Raw genomic sequence first — 20,857 nt, forward strand, 5'->3', positions numbered from 1 at the left:
AGGGCTTCAACACGCGGATTTGTGGCCGACACAATTTAGTCCACAGTAGTTTTGAAGACGACAAGACATTTAGATAAAATAATTTGTTTCAAGTACGTTCTTATCAATGTTGGAAATGTGAACAAAACCATAATCTTCCTATTATTCTTTCTGCAAGTTAGAGCCAAAAAAAAAAATAACCACTTTTTATAAAATGCTTACATCTCATTTAAGCCCTATACCAGGCGAGATGGGTATTGTAATCCCCACTTTATGGATGGGGAAACGGAGGCTCACTAGGAGGTAAAGTTTCTTTTCAAGTCTCACTCCTGGGAAGAGGTAGAGCCAGTATTCAAAATCGGTCTGACTGACCCTTTTTACCTTTCACAAAAGAATGTGGCAGAAGCGATAAATGTAGTAGGAGAGACACCCACTCAGAGGGATAAGGTGCTGGAGAGATGTTCTTATTGTTTTATGGTTCCTATTGTAGTTAGTGTTCTTTTCATAGCTTGGGAATTTTCATACATTTAGATTTAGCCACCACAAGCAGGAAGACTTTGTTTCTATTTTTACTGATTCATTGGGAAAATTCATTGGGTAAATAGTTTATGAACTGAACTTTCCAAACTACTTTGGAAATTTTTGTGATGGCATATTTTCTTCTTGCTAAGGATTTCAAAATGATTATTTAAACCTTTAACATATGATAGCTCTGTGTGTTGTTTTTTTTTTCATGGCAGAAATCATAAACAACTGACATTTATTGCTCAGAAAGAAAAGTTCCTATCACAAAGAAAAGTAGACATCAAAAACATGGAAGAAGGACTTGTCACACTTACTGAACTTCATCGGTATGTTTCTTGCCTTTGAAATTTTTAATCTTCATTCTTCTCTGCATTTACTTTTTAATAAATAGTAACAACAAATCTATGTCGATTTCTAATATACTATAGAAAAGGAGGTTTATAATTAGCTCTCATCGTTTTACAGTCCTGAAAAGTCATCGTCAGTGAATCTTTCATTGGAAGGATAGACAGGTCTGAGTTCTATACAAGCTGCGAGGCCTGGGACTGGATGAGTTAGGGGTCCAGTGATAAGAATGTGCCCAAACATTATGGCAGCTCTGACCCCCTGTGATGTTTATTTCCACCATTCTAAATCATTTTAATTTCTATTTTAATTTTTCTGATTAGAAAAGTAATGCCTATACCTGATTTTAAAATTCAAATATAGAAATGTGTAACTTAGGGAGTAGAAGTTACCTAATCTCTCCACAGAGATAATCACTGTTAACGGTTTGCTATACATGCTTTCTAATATATGTATTTATTATAAATGTATATATGTATGGGTATATTTATTTACCCAAAACCTGGGTTGTACTCCTTTGTAATTGGATTTTTCCACTTGAAATTATATCTAGGTGACTTACACAATGTTATATGTCAGTTATATCTCAATAAAGCTGGAAAATTATATTGGAGAGCATGATAAACCATAGTCAAATGGCAACACTTGGAGAAGTTGGTGAAAGGTATATAGGAGTTCTTGGTACTGATTTTTACACTTACCTGTTGAGTTTGAAGCTATTTCAAAATAAAGAAAATAATCATATATACAGGACCTCTCTCTACATTCTCTTCTCTAACTGCATAGTATTTTTTTGCAGATTGTACTGTATTTTATTGAACCAGTACTCTATTGATGGACATTTGTTTTTGCTTTTCTGTTTCCTATATTACAAACAATTTTCAAAGTTAATATTAACATATCTCTGCCCACCGATGTGACTTTATAATAAGTCCTAAAAGTTGAATTACTGGATCAAAGAGGGCTGTGTGGTTTTTATTTTTATAATTATTATCAAAATGCCCTATGTAGATAGTACTATAATTTTACACTCTCACTAACACTAGGCACAGAGGAACTTATGCTTTAGTTGGGCACACGATCAAAACTAACACACATGCAATAACTAACGAATCGTCTATGAATGACAGTGTGAATTATAAAGAAACAACCAGAGAAGGGTGAGAGAAAGTGAAGCCAAGGAGTTCTTTGCTATATAAAGATTTAAAACTTTAACTAGACCTTTAAAAGCAAGACAGATTTTTTTTTTGTTTGCCTTTCAAATGGGGAATAGTATCACCACACAGAGAGAGAGAAACAGCTTGAATATCGGACACCACAGAGGCCAACTTATAGAAAACTAAGATGGCTGGTGATGAAAATTTGACACGTGCCACAGAAATGCAGAACAAGGCAGGGAGGGTAGCTTTCTGATTGCGTGTCCGTATATTGTTAAACAATACTTTTAAACATCTATTTCTCATCATGCGAGCCCCCGAAAGGAAACTATAAACCCTTCACCATAAAGAGCAGGAAAGTAGAACTGGGTTGGCCGGGGGTTTATTTTCCTCGTGAATAGTACAGATTTTAAGTGAATTATCCTGTCATCGTTACTCTGGCCACCAGGAAGCTCAGCACCGAGTTTGTGGCCCGATATTGGTATCCATCAAGGATTGTTTTTAATATCGCTGTTGCTTTATTTTAAAGTGGTCAGCTCCTTTGTGGATTAAATTAACTATGTAAATATATAAAATCAGTAACGTTGGGGCAAACTGTGAAGAACCCTGCAGTTCCAGGGGCAGGTATTAGATTTAGGTGAGAAGTTGAGAGCCCAAGCTACGATTTCAAATAGAGAAAAAAACATGAGCAGTGTGTTTCTAGTTGATTTAACAGCATTTCATATTCTAAGTTTCACTTATGAACTTTTCTATCTTCTAAAAAGATATAAAGTCACATTTTATTTATGTGGCCTTCCATTCATCACCGTGCATGAAGCACCTAATAGAGGAATAAATGTAACAAAGGCTTCTAATATCTATGTTAGAGTCTTCACATTTTCATCCATTTTAGATTCGCCAGAAAAATCTTTCATCCTTAATTACTGTTTACCCCTAGTTCAAGAATTTCTATTGACTTTCTGAATTAAACATTTCATCAAGTCATAACTCAACCTAGAAGTCACAGTTCTGCCCGGCCGAGTGTGGCTCAGCGGTTGAGCATTGACCTAGGATCCAGGCGATTGGGGTTCAATTCCCGGTCAGGGCACATGCCCGGGTTGCGGGCTTGATCCCCAGTCGGGGGCGTGCAGGAGGCAGCCGATCAATGACTCTCTCATCACTGATATCTCTCCCTCTCTCTCCCCCCCCCTTCCTCTCTCTGAAATCAATAAAGATATATTTTTAAAAAAAAGAATTCAGAGTTCCTCACCAGTTTGTTGACTCTAACTCCTTCTATGTCACGGTGTTATTCCCCTTCATGTCCTCAGTATGCAACGAGCCTGTCTCTGTCACAAGGCCCTGACTTGCTGTTCCTTCCCCTGTGTCTTTGCAAATGATGACGCCCTTTCCTTGGCGAGACTGCCCGTCTGTTCTGGGAATCCATGTTCCTCCTAGTAAACATGAACCCCCATTAACCTTTCCTCAGCTTCCTCCCCAGAACCTGTTCTCCATCCTTGGACATCCACCCCAACACTTGCAGTCAGTTCGTGCGTGCACAGAATTGTAATTGTCTTTCTACTGGTCAGCCACCAAGGCCTTCAGTTGTTTCACAAGGCTTGTTTTGTCTCCCAACTAGGCAGTAACCTTATCGCGCACAAGAATTATACATAAAGTTTTATATATTCTCACAGCTCCCACAAATGCCAAATCCAATATATTTTTTCATGTTTTTAGAGCAACAAAGGAAGTCTATCGGAAGAACGTAAGAATCCTGAATGAAAACCTGGAAAGAGAAACTCAGAGATGGTAAAGAAAACAAGTTTCCTTTGTGTTATAAATAGTGTATGTTATATGTTATCTGAATGAACAGTGCCCTCAAAGTGGGGAGGAAATCAGAGTACAAGTTAAATTGTGTGAGTTCTCTCAGATCTAGATGTGTTTTACATATGTGTGTGTGTGCATATGTATGTGTGTGTGTATATATATATATGTATGTATAATTTTGCATTGAACAGAATCAAAGTTTTCCATTTCAATGGAGTGAAGTCACAAAAGAGTAAAAGTAAAATTGCCAAGATTTGTGTAATGCCTCTTGTACATCCAGGTCTCCGTGTGAACAGCAGGGGAGGTGATGCACAGGGACAGAAGACAGTGGTTGGGGTACAAGCTCAGCAGATGGGCGACTTCGATTGCTCTGCCTCTAACTAGGCCGTTCCCGCGGCTCAGTTATTTAATAATCCCTCTGCTCCCATCCCATAAAGTGGGGAATGAAAGTAGCTCCGCCTTGTCATAGTAAATGAGATGATCCATGTAAAGTATTTAGATAAGCACCTGGCACCTAGGAAGCACTTGGGAAAACTTAGCTCTCTTTTATTATTGTTGTTGTTTGTCACTGGTATTAATATGATTTATTGCACATTTTCACCCCCAATTATGTAGCTTTTTTATGTTGTGGTAGAGAGAAAAATTTGAGAACCTAGAAGCTTGAAATCTCTTATTAGCACTTTGGGTCATTTAGGTAATTCCATCACTCTTCTGCCTGGGTCCCTCTGTTTTCCACCTGCCCCTCAACCTGTCCCAGCTTTGTCCTTCCCCGAGAGGAGGCGAGCGGCCTAGCGTGGTTTGTCCGCTGCCCTATTGGATGGGCCCTCACAGCTTCTTACTGTGAAGCAACTTGCAGATCTGGGATTGAGGCAGTCAGTGTTTTGTCTTATTTTTCCTCTAATGTGCAGTCTGCACCACCAGTAGCACAAACAATTTTGTGTAATCGTAGAACCTTTTTTGTCTGGCATTCGTTCACCTTTTTAGTAGACTGTTACGTCAATTTAATGATGATGCTTTCTGTTCTAATCTCTAGTATTATAACTCAGTGGAAAATAGCTTGTTTGCTAAAGAAACGTACACGTTGGCTGGGCAGGATAAGAAGCAACTTACAAGAAGTTATGGATAAAATTGAGGCTGTAGAATCTAGACGCCAGCAGTTACTAGACGAGGTAAGGGAACTCAACAGACTTAGTGCCGGCCCCCTGTAGTGCATATCAGTAATTCTCCTTCGAGATTCAATTTAATGAAAAGGTGTTTTCCTTTCTGCTGACTTTGTGTGTAGGGTGAGTTGTGTAACTTTCCTAAGAAACATATCCATTTGCTGTGTATTAACTAAAAGAGTTTAGCAAATGAAATAGCAGTCCTCTCCAGGATACGCTTTTGAAGCCTGTGATCAGAAGTGTGATCATTTTTCAGGAATTTATCTCTAAAAATAAAACAACAAAACACCATTTATTTAGCTTCCATATTTCACCCTCTGCCCACCTTCCATCGTGTCACTTATATTGTTGGGTGAAGAAATTAATCTCTGAAGGGGAAAAAAACCCTTCTAACTGGTTGCTGAGAAATAATAACCTGAAATCCGAGCCAAATCTTATGGAAAGAGATATTAATCTACCTGGCTGTTGGAAAAGACAAAGATGACTGCTGTAAGACAGATGACAAATTCTCTCTTTTTTTCTAATTAGACCAGTTTTAGGAAAAAAGAGATCGTTGACTATTTGGCACAAATTGACGAAGTTACATTAGAATTAAAACATGTGGAGACGAACTTTATCGTTAAGGAAAAACTGTTAATTGAAGACTTGACCAAGTATGAGGTAAGTTTTATTTTACATCTAAGAATAATTGTAGATGGCTATATGCAGGGGAGAAGGGTATATTTCATGCTCCTCTAATTAATTCAATGTAAAATAAATCTTTTAGTATGAACAAGGTTAAAATTTCTTTCTGAATCTTTCTTCTTGTCCTAAAAAGGAAATAGAGCAACAAGAAATATTTTTGTGCTGACTTGGGAACCGCCAAGAGCTGCCCTGGGAGAGACTAGAACTCGGATGCTGGGGGAGGTGAAGGAAAGGGGACAGAAATTACCCAGGGGGCCCAGAGGTGGCAGGTGTCCGGAAACAACACAAAATACACCTTTTCAAGGCCATGGCATGACCTTGAAAGCAAGGGTGTGTTTCATGGAGACCCCATTGGTAGAGAAGCCGAGGAGAGGAGAGATGGTCTGGTAGAAGCCTTCCTGACTCGCTTTGGTTGAAAGGGGGAAAGAGGCACCGGCTACACCAAACAGGGTTTTTCTTTGAAGGCAGCAGGCCCTTGCTGTAGCAAAGGGGTAGGGAGCCTTTACATTTCAAAACTTAGATCTTACTTGGTCCAAGCCCGCTCCTCCTCCCCGCACGTACGCACTCCCCGCCGCCCCTTCCAGAACCCTCTGCAGACAACAGATCCAAGGAGAGCCACTTGTCTCTGCTGCGAATGACAGCAAAGCAGCAGACCCGCCTTCCACACAACAACACGCAGGCAAAACAAATGAAAGGCGGAGCAGAAGGTTCCAGCAAATGAAGAACACTCCGGAAAATGCCCCCGGAACAGATGAAAACTGGGCTCAAACATTCTTTTGTGAATTAAAGAATAAGACCTCAGGGAGGCGCCCGGGAAGATCAGCGCTGCGGGGTGTATGCGGGCAGCGAAGCGCCCTCAGAGGGAGGGCGGGATGGCGAGAGGTGATGGCACGAGGCAGGGGACAAACAGGGAAAGAGATCGCACGACAAAACGGTGCAAAACTAGAGGAAACAGAAGGGAGAGCAGTGGTGGGAAGCGTTTCTCTGTGGGTGGAACCACATCTGGGTGCCGGGTATTCTAGATGCTCAACAACAGCAAAGCAGAAGGAAAACAGAAACTAAGAAAACAGCAGAGCTTGGCCTTTATGGCGCTTACAGCCCAGTGGGGGGAGACTGAAAAGAAACAAGATGAACGGGGAGAACAGGTCATGTATCTGATGGTGCAAAAGGCTATAGAGGAAAGGAAAGCCGGGCTGTGGGCGGAGCGGGTGCGTGGGAGTGCGGGATGTGTTGCGCGTTGCTTTCTGAGTAGGACCATCTTAGAGGGCTCCAGGCCCGCAGGGGACGCGGGAGCATGCGGTGCAGAGGCCTGCAGACCGGGTCTGGGCGGAGGGCCCGTTGAGCATGAAGGCCCCGAGGCAGGGCTGTCCCATCTGAGGAGTAGCGAGGGGGCAGCGGGGCTGGAGCGGAATGGGGGAGAGTGCAGATGACGGGAATGAATCAGTGCACTCAGTACCTCTTTACCGCCCCCTCCCGCCCCAGGCGGCTCTTTTGTAGAGAACATAATATAGGTAACACCCCATTGAGGTTTTTAACACTGCAGTCTGGAGAAAGTTTCTCCTGATTCTGCACTGTGATATTTTTAAATTATGGTGTTTTGTGTATGTTTTTATTTCTAAGTTTATTTATAAGGATTTTAATGGCAATTTGGAAGGGGGCATATCAGGCCAGCGTATCACTGTGTTAATTAGGGTGTGAACAAGTTGCTGTATCAAAGAGATGCCAAAACACAGTGGACATAAACACGATGTGTTGCAAGCCTCTCTCCTTTATTGTGAAATTGACCTTGGCTGAACTTGGCTTCTTGCCCTAGTGGCCTGATACAGATGCACTGTCGGTTGTATGATCAGGTAGCATAGCTTGTGTAGCTGCATCTTGACTGGGGGACGAACTGGCGGGAAACCATGGCATTGGCCTTTCCTGGGTTTGGTGCCTCTTTTAAGTGGGCATGTCCCTTGTGGGGACATAGAAGGTGTGCCCAAGAGATGTTAGGTCCTATCCGGACGTGGGGCTATCGCACCCACTTGTGTGGGTCTCTTTCTCTCACATCTGAGTTATTTTGGTGGGGTCAAAAGGCACTGGCCTCTGGTGGGCTGTGTTCTAGGGCACCTCCTGCTGGGGGAGTGTGCCTCTGGCTGCCCTGCTGGCACTCGTGGTTTTCTTCAAATTATGTGCAAATACAACTTGGATAAAAATAAAAGTGAAAGTTTTTAAGAGTAAACTGGGTCAAGTGTGGCCTATTCAAATCTTAAGAGCCTTTGTATCCAGTTGAGAAGACCCGCTGGGGTGGCCATTACCGCAAGGGAGACATGTACCTCTCCTTCTCGGTCTGAGCCAAAGGAGAGCAGCCCAGGGCCGGGAGGGCAGCTCTGCCACGCTCGGCATGAGGCTAATGCTGTGGGCCCAGGTGGGAGCTCCCATTCTTATTCTCTGGGGGCAGCCGGGGGAAGGAGCAAAGGGCCAAAGGGGCGCATACCCCTCCTTGTTACAGGGACAAGACCCAGAAGTGGCACAAACCAATCCTGCTCACAAACTTGTTGGCCACACCCACCTGCAAGGGAAGCAGAGAAATCACTTGAGCCAGAGCCATATGCTCCGCTGAGACTCCAGAGCCGTGCTAGCCAAGGACAGGAGAATGGATAGCGAATGTGGCTGGCTGTCTCCACCTTCGTCGCCGTTTTAAACCCAGCCTGACTTTCTAAAAAAGGTTCAACTATTACTCCATTTGAAGCTAACCAGGACCTGAGTTTGAATAATTAAGCAGGCTTCATAAACTCGTGTTTGCTTTGGGCGCTTTGCACCCGTTTGTTGTAGTAGTACTATTCGCCCAGTTATTGCTACCCTATTCCCATTTCTTACTTGCATGCACATTTCTTAGAAATTGTGTATATTCTGTCTTGCTGCCTGGTTGTTGTTTTTTGTTTGTTTTCATAAAATATGATCAACCAAGACAAATCCCTCAAACGATCTGGGGGTAGACACAAGGTAGCATTAGCAGAATGGTAGCAATAGAGCTCTAAAACCGAAAGGATGTTTGGAAAGCCATTGAATCTCATCTCCTTAGTTTATAGATTGCCAGAGAGTCGGCAAGCCAGCCAGCAAATATTGTAAAAATATCTAGTATGTGCCATATACCTTGCTATGCACCTCAGGATAGGAGAGTACCGAGAGAGGGCTGTCTCCCTCAAAGAAATTATATCCTACTCCACAGTGTGATGTCAGTTCTCCAAAATCATGCCTCACAGTCAGCTTTACTTTCTTTAAAGGAAAAATTTGTTAAGGAAGTGGAAAGTACCAAAATAAAAGAAGATGAACTAGTCAAGTGCCTCCCCCTCCTTCAGGTGGCAGAAGAAGCCTGTAAGAGCAAACACAGAGAGCTTGAGGAGCTCAACAGTATTCTCACAGGTACATACGAAGCACTTAGTGACTGGCCTCAAGCCCAGCTAAGGATTTCACTGCTGTTTTCTCACCCAGGCGGGTCACCGGTCAAAGCAAGGGTGAAACCCTCCAGCTTCCCCCACCGCCTTTAGCTCTCTGTTTTCTAGGGTTTCGCTCTCTTATCTACGCATTTCCTCTCCTCTGCATCACAAAACCTTACTATTGCTGCTGCCAACTTTTTCTTCTCTAAAGATTGTTTAAAATTAAGAATTAGTAACAAGTATGTTATGTGCTTTCTCTCTGTACTTGGTAAAGGCAGAATCAACTTCTTGATCTACTACCATGTAGAGATTTCTTTCTCTTTCTTAACGTGAGTTAAGCTCTGACTTTAGCTTTAGGAGTCAGACACGGGGTGGAGGCAGCACTGGGGAGCACCTGACTGCTGGGTTTTGTTATAAACCATAGTATTTGACTTTTAAAACCAGGTTGGTGTTTATTTTGATGAATGTTTTTTCAAGCCAGAGAACATTATATTTTCTCTCTCTCTCTTTTTTATAGCACAAAAGCAGGAACAGAATTTACTGAACGATTATATTTCTCAAATGACAAGAGACTTTTCAAGATACTTGAACAACATGGTAAAGAGTCCACACGTTCATTCTTCTTTCTTTTGCTAGAATGCTGGTGTATGCGCACAGTAATACTTACCTGGCACCGTTGGCGTCTCTGGGAACTCCACATTGATTAAACTGACCCTTTACAAACACACACACACACACACACACACACACACACATATATTGATTTCAGAGAGAGGAAGGGAGAGGGAGAGAGAGAAACATCAATGATGAGTCATTGATCGGCTGCTTCCTTCAGGCCCCCCGTTGGGGATGGAGTCCAAAACCCGGGCGTGTGCCCTGACCGGGAGTCAAACCGCCATCTCCTGGGTCCGAGGTCAATGCTCAACCGCTGAGCCATGCCCAGCCCAGGCTAAACTTACCCTTTTAATACTAATGTTTTGAAGTTTTAGTCACAACATACATAGATATGTATATGTGTGTGTATAAGTGTCTGTATGTATATGTAAACAGAGGGAGACAGGGACTCTAGAAGCAACTAGCATGTCACCATAGGAAAACCATTGGGCAGCCTGTTTCCTTATTTATAAGGTAGAGACTGGATTATGCTTTCCAAGGTTCCTTTCTGATCTGTTACTCTGGTAAATTCCCATGAAGGAAAGGGTAAGTGGTCAGAGGTTGCAGGGTAGGGAGGGAGTGGATGAAATGGGAACAGGTAAAGAGATGTTTACTATCTTTTAAAACAATTTATAATCAATAGCTAATGGTAAACATGTATGTGGAGTTGCTTCATTAATAATGGAAACATTCCATTTTTTGAGATGCACTGATTCAAAAAGTAATTTTCAACATGTTATGGGTATAGAGAAATATAAAGGGGAAATTATAAGTGAGAATACCACATATACAATTCTATTTTGTTAATAAGATGCTGCTACAATGATTATGAAATGCATAAAGATTATGTGACTTATAATAGTATAGTAACTATAGAGATTCAGTTGGGAAAACAGTAGGAAAATTCTGAAAAATCCATAAAGTAATATTATTTTCCTTCAAGAAATATGAAATCATCCCTGAAAATCCTCGACAAGTTTCACTCTCCTTTTCCCCACTTTTGCCAGACAGTTGCTCATATGTTAACATATATTGTATTTTGTGAAATTGTCTCAACAACTTACCTTGGGTCCACGGACCTGCTTCCCAGAGTCCATGAAGAAACTTCCATGAATCAGCTTTTGAATTTAATATAAAGTTTTCTAAAGACAGGTGTCCATAGCCTCTGCCAGTGGTTCAGGGATTAATTAGGGCTCCTCTCTGAACGGGGTCCAGGCAGTCTAATCCATGGGTGTCCTGCTCATTGAATACTCTGGGATAACTGTGGGCTTTATGTCTGAGCAGGATAAATTGAAGCAAGAATTACAACAATTACAAGATCAAGAAAGCAATAAAACCAAAAGTCATTTTGAAATTCTAAAGAACTTGGAAAATGAAATCTACACACATGACCTAATAGCAGAAGCCATACTCCTGGAAAACAGACGGTTAAAAGAGGTTAGTTCAAAAGCACTTCAGTTTGCACAGCGGTTTTGGTGCATCGCCTAGACCTGTAATAGTTATGAGAGAATAGCTCTTAAAAGTTTTTAAATGAAGCTTAAAGTACGTACAGAAAAGTGCCCAAATCATAAGTGTAGAGCTCAGTGAACACACCTGGGTGACCAGCACCCAGATGGAGAAACAAAGCATTACTGGGACCCAGATATCCTCTACGTCCCTTCCCGTCACTGGCCTCCTCACGAGGGCACCGCCATGCTGACTTCTAACACTTTGAGCTGGTTTTGCCTGTTTTCGAACATCCTCCGTATGGAATTTCTATTTTCTGAATAAGATGCTGCTGCGCGCTCCTGCTCAGCGCTGTGCTTGCGAGGCCGCCCCTGCAGCTGAGCGCAGCGAGGCCTCGTGCTCCCTGGGTCTGCGGAGGGTGCCACTGTGTCACCCTGCTGCAGCTCACTCGCCCACTCTCCTGTCGATGGGGGTGCAGAGAGCTTCTCCTGCGGGCTCTCACAAATAGTGTTGCTGTGGACATTCTCGGACATGTCTTTTGGTGCACACGTGTACATATTTCTGTTGGGTGTACACTCAGGTGGGATCATGGAGCCATAGGGATGCATAATCGATTACTTCAGTGCCCAGCGCCAGTCTCCCAAAGAGGTAGCAATAATTGCCACTCCGGCAGTGATGTGTGAGAACGCCGGCTGTTTCACATTCTCACGGAAACTTGGTCTTTTTCAATCTAACCGTTCAGGAGGACGTGCAGTGGTGCCCCATTGTGGTTTTTATTTGCGTTTTCCTGATGATCAATGAAGCACCTATTCTAAATGTTGTGGGCCATGCATTTACCTTCTTTGCAAAGTGCTTGTTCTTTTGCCTGTTTTAAAAGTTAGGTTGTCTGTTTTGTACTGACTGTGTCTCTTCTCCCCAGTAAACCAGAATGACCTCTAGGTCAGGAACTGTATCAGGGTAGCCCAAGTGTTTGCACAATTCCTCACCTGTAAGAAGGATTCGGTCCCCTTTGGTGATCACAGTAACCTAATAATGTGGATAATATATTCTTCCCCTTTTACAGATGAGGAAACTGAGGCTCTACATTTTTTATTAGTTGGGAAGATAAAAGCAGTCCTACAGCAATAAGACTCTAAGGAAGAGAAGAATTCCTTTACCTCTCTGGGTAATTGCTGTCATTAGTTCAATGGCAGCAGTTTTCCCAATAGCATGAGCAGAATTAAAATGGCATGAAAGGTACTCAGGTACTTTGAGAGGGGAGGTGTGCTCCACAGAGCCCAGGTACCACATCAGTAACCTGCATGGAGCACATCTTTCTTCCTCTAGTCCTTGAACCAAACTCGTAAGGAACTCCATCCACTCACAGAAATATTTCACTCTGTTGTCTTCCTAGCAAGATGATATATGTTATTTATTAAAATAATTGAAATTTTGTTGCTATTTTGGTAACGAGTGAGCAAGTGAATGGCTGTATGAAAGGCTGATTCCAAAAGTTCTGCTTTTGGATTCAGCGCCAAAGCTCCTGACCCCCTGGATGACCTGTGCTTTTCCCTTACGCACTTGACACTCTGTTTTGCTGATTATATCCCTTCACCCAACACCTCCCCCCCAAGCACCCACTGAGTCCTGAACCCTGCCTGGGGAAGGTGCAGTGACTACAGAGACAAATCAGACACTGCCCCAGGCCCTTAGGAAGCCCACCATCCGGCTGAGGAGATGGGCATAGAAACGAGTAATTACAATTCAGTGTGGTAACACATTTGAGAGCTATGGGAGGCCAACTGAACTAAGCAAGTCCACAAACAGTGATCCACATTCAAGGAGAGGCAGGATTGATGACTTGGACTTGAATTTGGTTTATTTACTATAATATCTGCCAGCAAGCCATGCAAAGGCTGACACAAGGTCAAGGCTGCATGAGGAGACCCTGTACCATGTGCTTAAAAACAGCTCTATGCCCTCTCCTTCTATGGTGGACACTGCTTCTTAGATTTTTATCAGTAATTTCTAGTATCTACTATTTTTCTCCTGAAACTGGACCGGTGCCAAGTCTATATCCCCAAGCCCATCCTTTCTGAGTTCCCAGAGACTTTAGAGCTCCTGAGTATTGGGTGGTCAGAACAGAAAGCCACGACTTTAGTACCAAGCCACCACTGCCACCGTCACCCAACCCAATGAGACACTTGACCCGAGTGAGCAATTCTGTGGGGCCTTCTGACTCAGTAAACCTTCTCTCCGGGGTCTTATGGGGAACCCCTCTAGTCAGGCAGCATTGCTGCCCTGTGACATCCACTGCACACACATTTTGCATAAGGAACATTGTGTATGTGTGTGATGCATTTAGACAATACCTTTTAATTTCTTTTTATGTAAAATTATATTCAGATGCTGTGTTTATTTGGGTGCTGAAACGCTTGCTAGAAAGTAGGATCCTTTATCTCCCTCACAAGAATGTGAGCTTGACAAGGGCTCTGTTCACCACTGTTACCCTTGAACCTGGAACAGTTGGTAGCCCAGGGAGGAATCAATAAACGTTTGCTGAATGACTGCACAAATAACTAACCTAGAGTAACGAGACTGCCTAAAGCAGTGACATGCCTTTAATTTCCAGTATATTGTGTACATAAAGAGCAGGACAGAGGAATACACACAGGGAGGAGAAGCCATGGTGCACATCTCCAGTGACCTGTCTTGGCAGCTGGTGGCTCATTGCGGTAAGTAATGTGTCATGGGTGATCTTTACATATAAAATACAAAGTTTTTCTTTTGTTTAAATAAATTTTAAGTCAGATTTTACTGATTTGCATATGCAATAAATGCACCCGTCTTAAGTTCAGTGAGTTTCGATAAATGTGCATTCCACTGTAACCACTACCACCACAAACCAAATATAGAACATTTTCCTCCCTGGAAAATCTCCCTTATGTCTCTTTGTAGTAGCGTCCCACCCCACCTCCAGTTCTTGGAAACCATTGATCTTCTCTCTGTCACTAGGATTGGATATAAATGAAATGATGGAACATGCACACTTTTGTACCTGGCTTCTTCCACTCAGCAAACTGTTATAAAGATCCATCCATGCTGTTGCACGTATCATTGGCTTGCTCCTTTTGTAGCTGTACAGTATTGTATTACATGGATATAACATTTTTAAATTTCCAACTGAAGGACATTTGAATTATTTCCAGTTTGGGATTACTATTTATTTACAAGTGTTTTTTATTATTATTTTTTAATCCTCACCTAAGGATATGTTTTTTATTGATTTTTAAAGAGAGAGGAAAGAAGAGAGAGAGAAACATCGATGTGAGAGAGGAACGTCAATCAGTTGCCTCTCGTATATGCCCTGACCAGGGATCGAACCTGCATCCTCTTGGTGTGTGGGACATTGCTCCAACCAACTGAGCCACCCAGCCAGGGCTATTTGCAAGTGTTTCTGAAAAGATTTGTTTTCATTTCTTTTGGGGTAAATACTGAGGAGTGGAATTGCTGGGTTATATGGTTAGTGTATGTTTAACTTTATAAGAAACTGCCAAACAGTTTGCCAAAGTGGTTCTACAAATTTTTCATCCCATTAGCTGCAGGATACTCCACATCCTCACCTACACTTAACGCTTGAAATTCTTAATATTTTAGCCATTTTAATAGCTACATAATGGTATTGCATTGTGGTTTTAATTTGCATTTTCCTGATGACTCTGATCAAGTATCTTTTCATGTGCTTTGTGGCTACATGTATATCATCTTTTGTGAAGCATCTTGAACCAATGATCTGTTGTAGCATAACAAATATTGCAAATCATTGTTTTCTTTGCTCACAAATTGCCGGTTTGGTCAGAGCTTGGTGGAGGCAACTCAGGTCTGCTCCCTGTGACCTCAGCTGGGACAGCTTGATATCCAGGGGTAATTCATCAGGTGGGGACTGGCATCATCTGAAGACCCGCTCACTCGCATGCGTGGCGTTGTCCAGTTTGCTGCTTGTTTCAGTGGGAGGGCAAGTCCAATCTAGTTCTTCTGTCATTTTGGGAGTAGACATTTTTACATAAAACAGTTTTTGAGACACAAACAAATAACATTACTTTTATAAAATTGTCCAAATTGTTTCAGTAACCTGTGCATTTTGAAAATTTTTATTTTAGCACGCTATTTGGATTTGTGGGCAGAATTTCAGGTCACCATGAAGGTGAGTTTTTTGTATTTCCTCCATAAGTATCGTATTTCTAAGAGTACTTACCTGACAACCGCGTCCGGTTGCGTGTGTGCGTGTCACAGAACTAGTGTGACCGTCACATCCTAAAATGTGTCCTTTATGCCAAATGTCACTATGAAACCCTAATCCTTCGGGAAACTGTCTTCCCGCTCTACCACTTCAGTTAAAGTGGGAATGCCATTTTTTTACAAGCTCAGTTTGAACACCCTGTTTTAGGACAAGCACACAGCGCTGACCTCCGCGTGTTACCAGCCTTGCAGTGTCCCCTGTCCCTTCAGAGGCGGGCAAGCCCGAGTTTAACTCCTGCCGCTGCCGCTTCCTAAGTATTTAGGGTTTAACATGATCCCTGTTTAGCCTTTAAAACACTGGGTAAGGAAAGCGTTAGTAACGACTTTTTCAGATGAAGCTGCTGAGACTCAGAGAGTTTAAGGAACTTGTCCAAGACCACTTAATGCACTGACTCGGAATTAAAACTCAGACCCGGCCTGATTCCAAAGTCCTTTCTCTTAAACTTCAAGCCTCGCCGAGTCTCCTCTGCAACCCTGTGCTGCAGGAGGTGCGGTGGCTTTCCACGGGGCCGCCACCACCGCCCTATCCAGCTGAACACGAGTTCACGCCTAGATGCAGACGACAGGCTCGTGCTTGGAGTGCTGGAGGCGGGAGGTCAGATGGATGGAGGAGTCAAACGGTGCAGACTTTGTTATAAAACCAGTCATGGGGATGTAATGTACAACATGGCGACTACTTAATACTACTGCATTGTGTGTATTTGAAAGTTATTAAAAGAGTAGCCCTTGAAAGTTCTCATCACAAGAAAAAAATTCTGTAACTATGTGTGGTGATTATGTTAACTAGATTTATTGTAATCATTTCACAACATAATACAAATATCGAATTATGATGTTGTACACCTGAAACCAATGTAATGTTATAGGTCAATTATAGCTCAATAAAAAAATTAACCATTGAAAACGTTTTTGAGTTCAGTCATCAATGCATTAAATCTCATTTACTAATCCATTTTCCTGAGATCTTTCATAGAGCTCTGGGAATTTGCTGTGTATACACACTCATTTTGCATGACTAATACCAATTTTGCATATCTATTTTTGGGATATGATTCACTGGACAGAATATGTTTTTTATTTTATTGCAATTGATACTCACACACTCAAAAATGCTACTGTTTTTTTTTTAGGAATTTGTAAACGGTAGTGAAGAGACATTGCAAGAAATAAAAAATCTAGTACAAAAGCTGAATGAAAGAGATGAGAAAATTGAGCGTATCAGTATTTGGTTACAAGGGAATCTTGCAGAATTGCGTTTTCTATCCAAAATGGACGTTCTTGGTAAGTAGAATCTCAAGAGCTTTGGGTAACAAACAACCTCCTGCTTTTTACTGTAGCTGGTGACATCAAAAAAGCCCCCCCAATAAGAGTGCCCACTAAATAACTTGGTATCCCCAGTAGCCCACCCCTAACCATGTCACAGACATTCAGCTGAACACTGATTATCACTTGTGGAGTCGAGCGCCGTAGTGCTGCAGTGTCGGACAAATCTCCCTTCTTCCTAAGTGAGTTTCTGAAATAACTGAATCTCAACTTCTTTCTGATTTTTTAAATTCTTATTTTAAACACTTTCCAATGCCCTCTGGGGCTTCTGAGATGTGGAAACATTCTATGTAGCAGGGTTGATTGCCTCATGAGTGAGCAGCCCAGTCTCTCCCGAGGAATATCAGCTTCATCCTTAATTCCTACTCTAATATCTGGCTAGAGCCCTGTCCAGGTTCGGGCTGCAGTGAGAAGTGGAGGGGAGCCCTTGCACAGGTACAGCCCAGAGGTCCCGGGGGTCAGGAGGGAGCCCCTTGATAAGGTGGGAGGGTGGAGGTAGAGAAGGCCGCGGAGAAGGCAGGAGGACAGAGTGCAGGGGTGAAATGAAAATATGTCACTCAGGAAGTGTATGGGTTTATTAGAGGCTATTAAGGTTTAATTCTGAAGAGCATCATCACTAGATAAGTAGTTATAAAGGTGGGTTGTATAAAGTAAAATGGAATAGAATAAAAGTAAAATGAGAAAAAGCAATAGAATTAAAAAAACATTTCAATAGTTGGTAAAAATCAACCTTCTGAGGGTATCACTGACAGAAGAAATAATGTTTTTGCAGCTGATGAAACATTTTGTGGGTAAGCCCCTTCTTATCACCCAAAAAGCTGTTTGGGTATGTAACAAATGAAAAGGAAAGAAAAGAAATCATGCAAAGTATATTCTCAGATTACAGTGGACTTAAACCAGAATCGAACAACAGAAAGACAGCTGGCAAATCCCCAGATGTTTGGAAATTAAGCAACACAGTCCTAAATAAGTCATGGGTCAAAGATGACATCTTAAGAGATAAAGCATTTTGAACTAAATGAAAATGAAAACACAATTTATCAAAGTTCGTGGGATGCAATGAAAGCAGTGCTTAGAGTGAAATTTATAGCATTAAAATGCATATATTAGAAGAGAATTAATGTAAAAATAATCTAAACTCCCACCTTAGGAAACTAGGGAAAGAACCACAAGGCTAAAGCAAGCAGGGAAAAATGATTTAGAGCAGAAGTCACTGGAATTCATTAAACCCATTGAAACTGAAAACAAGGAATCTAAAGGGAAAATGAGTGAAGCCATTTGAATGAAAAGCCGGACTTTAGTTAATACTATTGTATCGCTACTGGTTCACTAGTTGTGATAAATGGCCATACTACTTAGTGTAAGAAGTTAACAAGGGGAAACTGAGTGTAGAGCATGTGGGCCTCCCTGAATTCTTTACACTATTGGTGCAATTTTTCTGTAAATCCAAAACTGTTATAAAAATAAAGATTATTATAAAAAATTTAAAACAAAAGCTGTTTGGGTGTTCCCGGTGCCGGTGAGACTGCCTGGGTTTAAGCGCATAGTGGGCCCTGCTTGGCCTTGCTTCGCTTTGCGTTTTCTGGGCAAGGCAGGGCCGTCCCCAGCAGCTGGAGCTCAGGCGGAATTTTAAGAGCTAAATCGTCTCTCAGTGTCCATCGCACTATTTTCACATCACTGAATCTTCCGTTTCTTTGTCTGAAACCTGATGGAACTCTGTGTTGGAGATTTAAACAGACTCTATTGAAAAGCCACGCTCACTGACTAACTGATGGCAGAGTCCCTTTCCCGTGTATCTTGAGGACTGTCTTCTCGATAGGCTGGGGAAAACGGAGAATTGCAGTATGGAAATAAAGGAAATAAAGCAGAGGCACAGAGCGGGCCCGCAGGGCGGGCAGTCGCCTTCGCTTGCGTTGGGCGAAGGCTCAAAGGCAGGGGGACGCGGGAAGGGCTGCGGTGCAGAGGACCGGCTGCAGGTGCGCGCTGGCGGCTGGCGCTGGGGGCCGGCACCCGCTCACCTGAAGCAGGTGCCCGTGACCCAGCAGCGGCCCGTCCGCCTCCCCCTGGCCGGCCTGCGTCTGCGTTGCATCCGTGGTTCACTGTGAACTCTAGACTGCATTCGACCGTTTCTACTGAGTGCCTGTTCTGCGCCACGCACTGTCTTAGGCTGTGGGGCTACAGCAGTGAATGAGAGCAGGTCGAGTCCCCGCCCCAATGGAAATCGCGGCCCCCTACTAAGGTCGGCAAACTTTAAAGGGCCAATGTTTTCGGCGTTGCCAGCCATAAAAGGTTCCCTGTAGCAACTGCTCACCTCTGCCACGGTGGCGGAACTGCCCCTCGGGTGTAGTTTGTCCACCGCTGATACAGTGGGAGAATCAGGTATTGTACAAATGTATGTAAAATTTCAGTGTCACAGGTTTCAGGGGTGTAAGTACTTTAAGAGGGAGACTTGACCTAGTTAGGGAATCGGGAGAGGTCTCTGAAGAACTGGAAATGGAGCTGAAATCTCAAGGAAGATTTCTGCCCTCTTAGCCTCTTAGATTTCTGCCTACTTTTTTCTGCTCCTGGAACACTGGCGTCACTAGGAAGAGAGCTTAGACAGTGGTTCTCAAATGTTAAAATCACCTGTAGGAGGTTTTATAAGTCTTTCCGTTCAGCCTACACCCCAGACCAATTCACTCTGAATCTCTGAGGGTGGGACCCAGGAATGTTTCTAGAAATCTCTCCAGCTGACTCCAATGTATAGTCAAGTCTTGCAAACCAATGGTTTTAGGTAAATATGTAACAATGTAACAGTTAAATTGACCAGTTGACCCAAATTAATCAAGAAAATATTTTGACTAAATTACCTATCCAGCACTGGTTAGCACAACAATTACTATAGCAGCGAGTGGTAATACACTGCAAGGACCTACGCCAAGACAGAGTTGAACTAGGATAAGGGTAGTTTCTGTGTATTTTTAATAACCACGTTTTAACAAGATATTTAATAACATTAGCAATTAGCAACCACAGTTGCTATGAACTGTTCTAGTCTTGTTCTTCAGAATGCAAATTAAAAATGCAGATATGTATTAAGTATTCCTGAAAGTCTTTGCCCGTGAGGACTTGTGATCATAATTACTTGCATGGTTTCTCCTTTTTGCATCCACACTTTCCTGCTAAAACAGGACATTAGAGAAGATAACTTAAAATGGCTCCAAGTGTAGTAGTACAAGAACAGCCCTGCTCATCAGGTTCATGACCCCTCAGGCCTCTCCCTTTCCAGTTGTACAGCTGTCCAACTGAGAGATTCTTTAGGCAACTTAGACTTGTAATGGACACTAATAACCACCCAAACCTGTCTGAGATACATATGTTCATAATTTTGTTTTTATTCCTACAGAAAAGGACAACAAAGAAAGACCTACCAAAAAACCTAATTTCCCATTGGTTGCACATACTGTGAAAAAGCTATTAACATTGAAAAAAAAACCAAAGTAATTCCAAGGATACAACTGCTGTGAATTCAAAAGGCATAAACAAAACTACAGAAAAAGTGAGAAAAGTGAGTGCACATTCTTTCACATTTTGCACCTGTCAACCAAAGTCTTAAAGTTCTAGATTTAACAAATTCGTGTTAACCCCCACCAATAGCAGACTCGGTAAATAACTTCCTAAACAACGCAGGAGAACAAACATGGTCTGATTAGCAGGCTAAGTGCTAAAAATCTTATTTTGCTTCCATGGTTGCAACTGTAAGTCTCTTGAAGTGTTCAGAGCATAAAAATGGACAAGCATACCCTATCAGCCAGCACCACAGGAAAATTGTTTCTAGCTATATATATTCTATATTTCGTTAAATCTAAGAAGTCGTCAATTGTAAGATGCAGTCTAATTCAGAGATTTCTTTCACAATGTGGAAGAAAATGTGTCTCAGGATCAAAAAAATGTGGTGTATGTATCCTTAAAAAATGAGATATAAGAGCCCTGGCCGGGTGGCTCAGTTGGTTGGAGTGTTCTCCCACACACCAAAAGGTTGTGGGCTTGATTCCCAGTCAGGGCACATACCTGGGTTGTGGGTTCGATCTCAGGTTGAGGTACT

At 42.4% G+C, this 20,857-nt stretch overlaps 1 protein-coding gene across 1 annotated transcript in view; it reads left to right on the forward strand.

Annotated features, from left to right (window-relative positions):
* The window catches only part of CCDC175 (coiled-coil domain containing 175), a 41,443-nt gene extending 24,704 nt beyond the window's left edge, over positions 1-16,739 (forward strand). Inside the window, exons 9-18 of the mRNA XM_087815589.1 lie at positions 720-830; positions 3,720-3,791; positions 4,843-4,978; positions 5,498-5,629; positions 8,920-9,058; positions 9,590-9,669; positions 11,011-11,163; positions 13,784-13,886; positions 15,312-15,355; positions 16,581-16,739. Of these exons, the coding sequence (XP_087671715.1) occupies positions 720-830; positions 3,720-3,791; positions 4,843-4,978; positions 5,498-5,629; positions 8,920-9,058; positions 9,590-9,669; positions 11,011-11,163; positions 13,784-13,886; positions 15,312-15,355; positions 16,581-16,739 (1,129 nt within the window). The remainder of the gene's footprint in view (positions 1-719; positions 831-3,719; positions 3,792-4,842; positions 4,979-5,497; positions 5,630-8,919; positions 9,059-9,589; positions 9,670-11,010; positions 11,164-13,783; positions 13,887-15,311; positions 15,356-16,580) is intronic.
* Positions 16,740-20,857: the final 4,118 nt, after the last annotated feature.

The sequence above is a fragment of the Miniopterus natalensis genome, chromosome 1, assembly GCF_054644295.1.
Source record: "Miniopterus natalensis isolate mMinNat1 chromosome 1, mMinNat1.hap1, whole genome shotgun sequence".
Classification (NCBI taxonomy): domain Eukaryota; kingdom Metazoa; phylum Chordata; class Mammalia; order Chiroptera; family Miniopteridae; genus Miniopterus; species Miniopterus natalensis.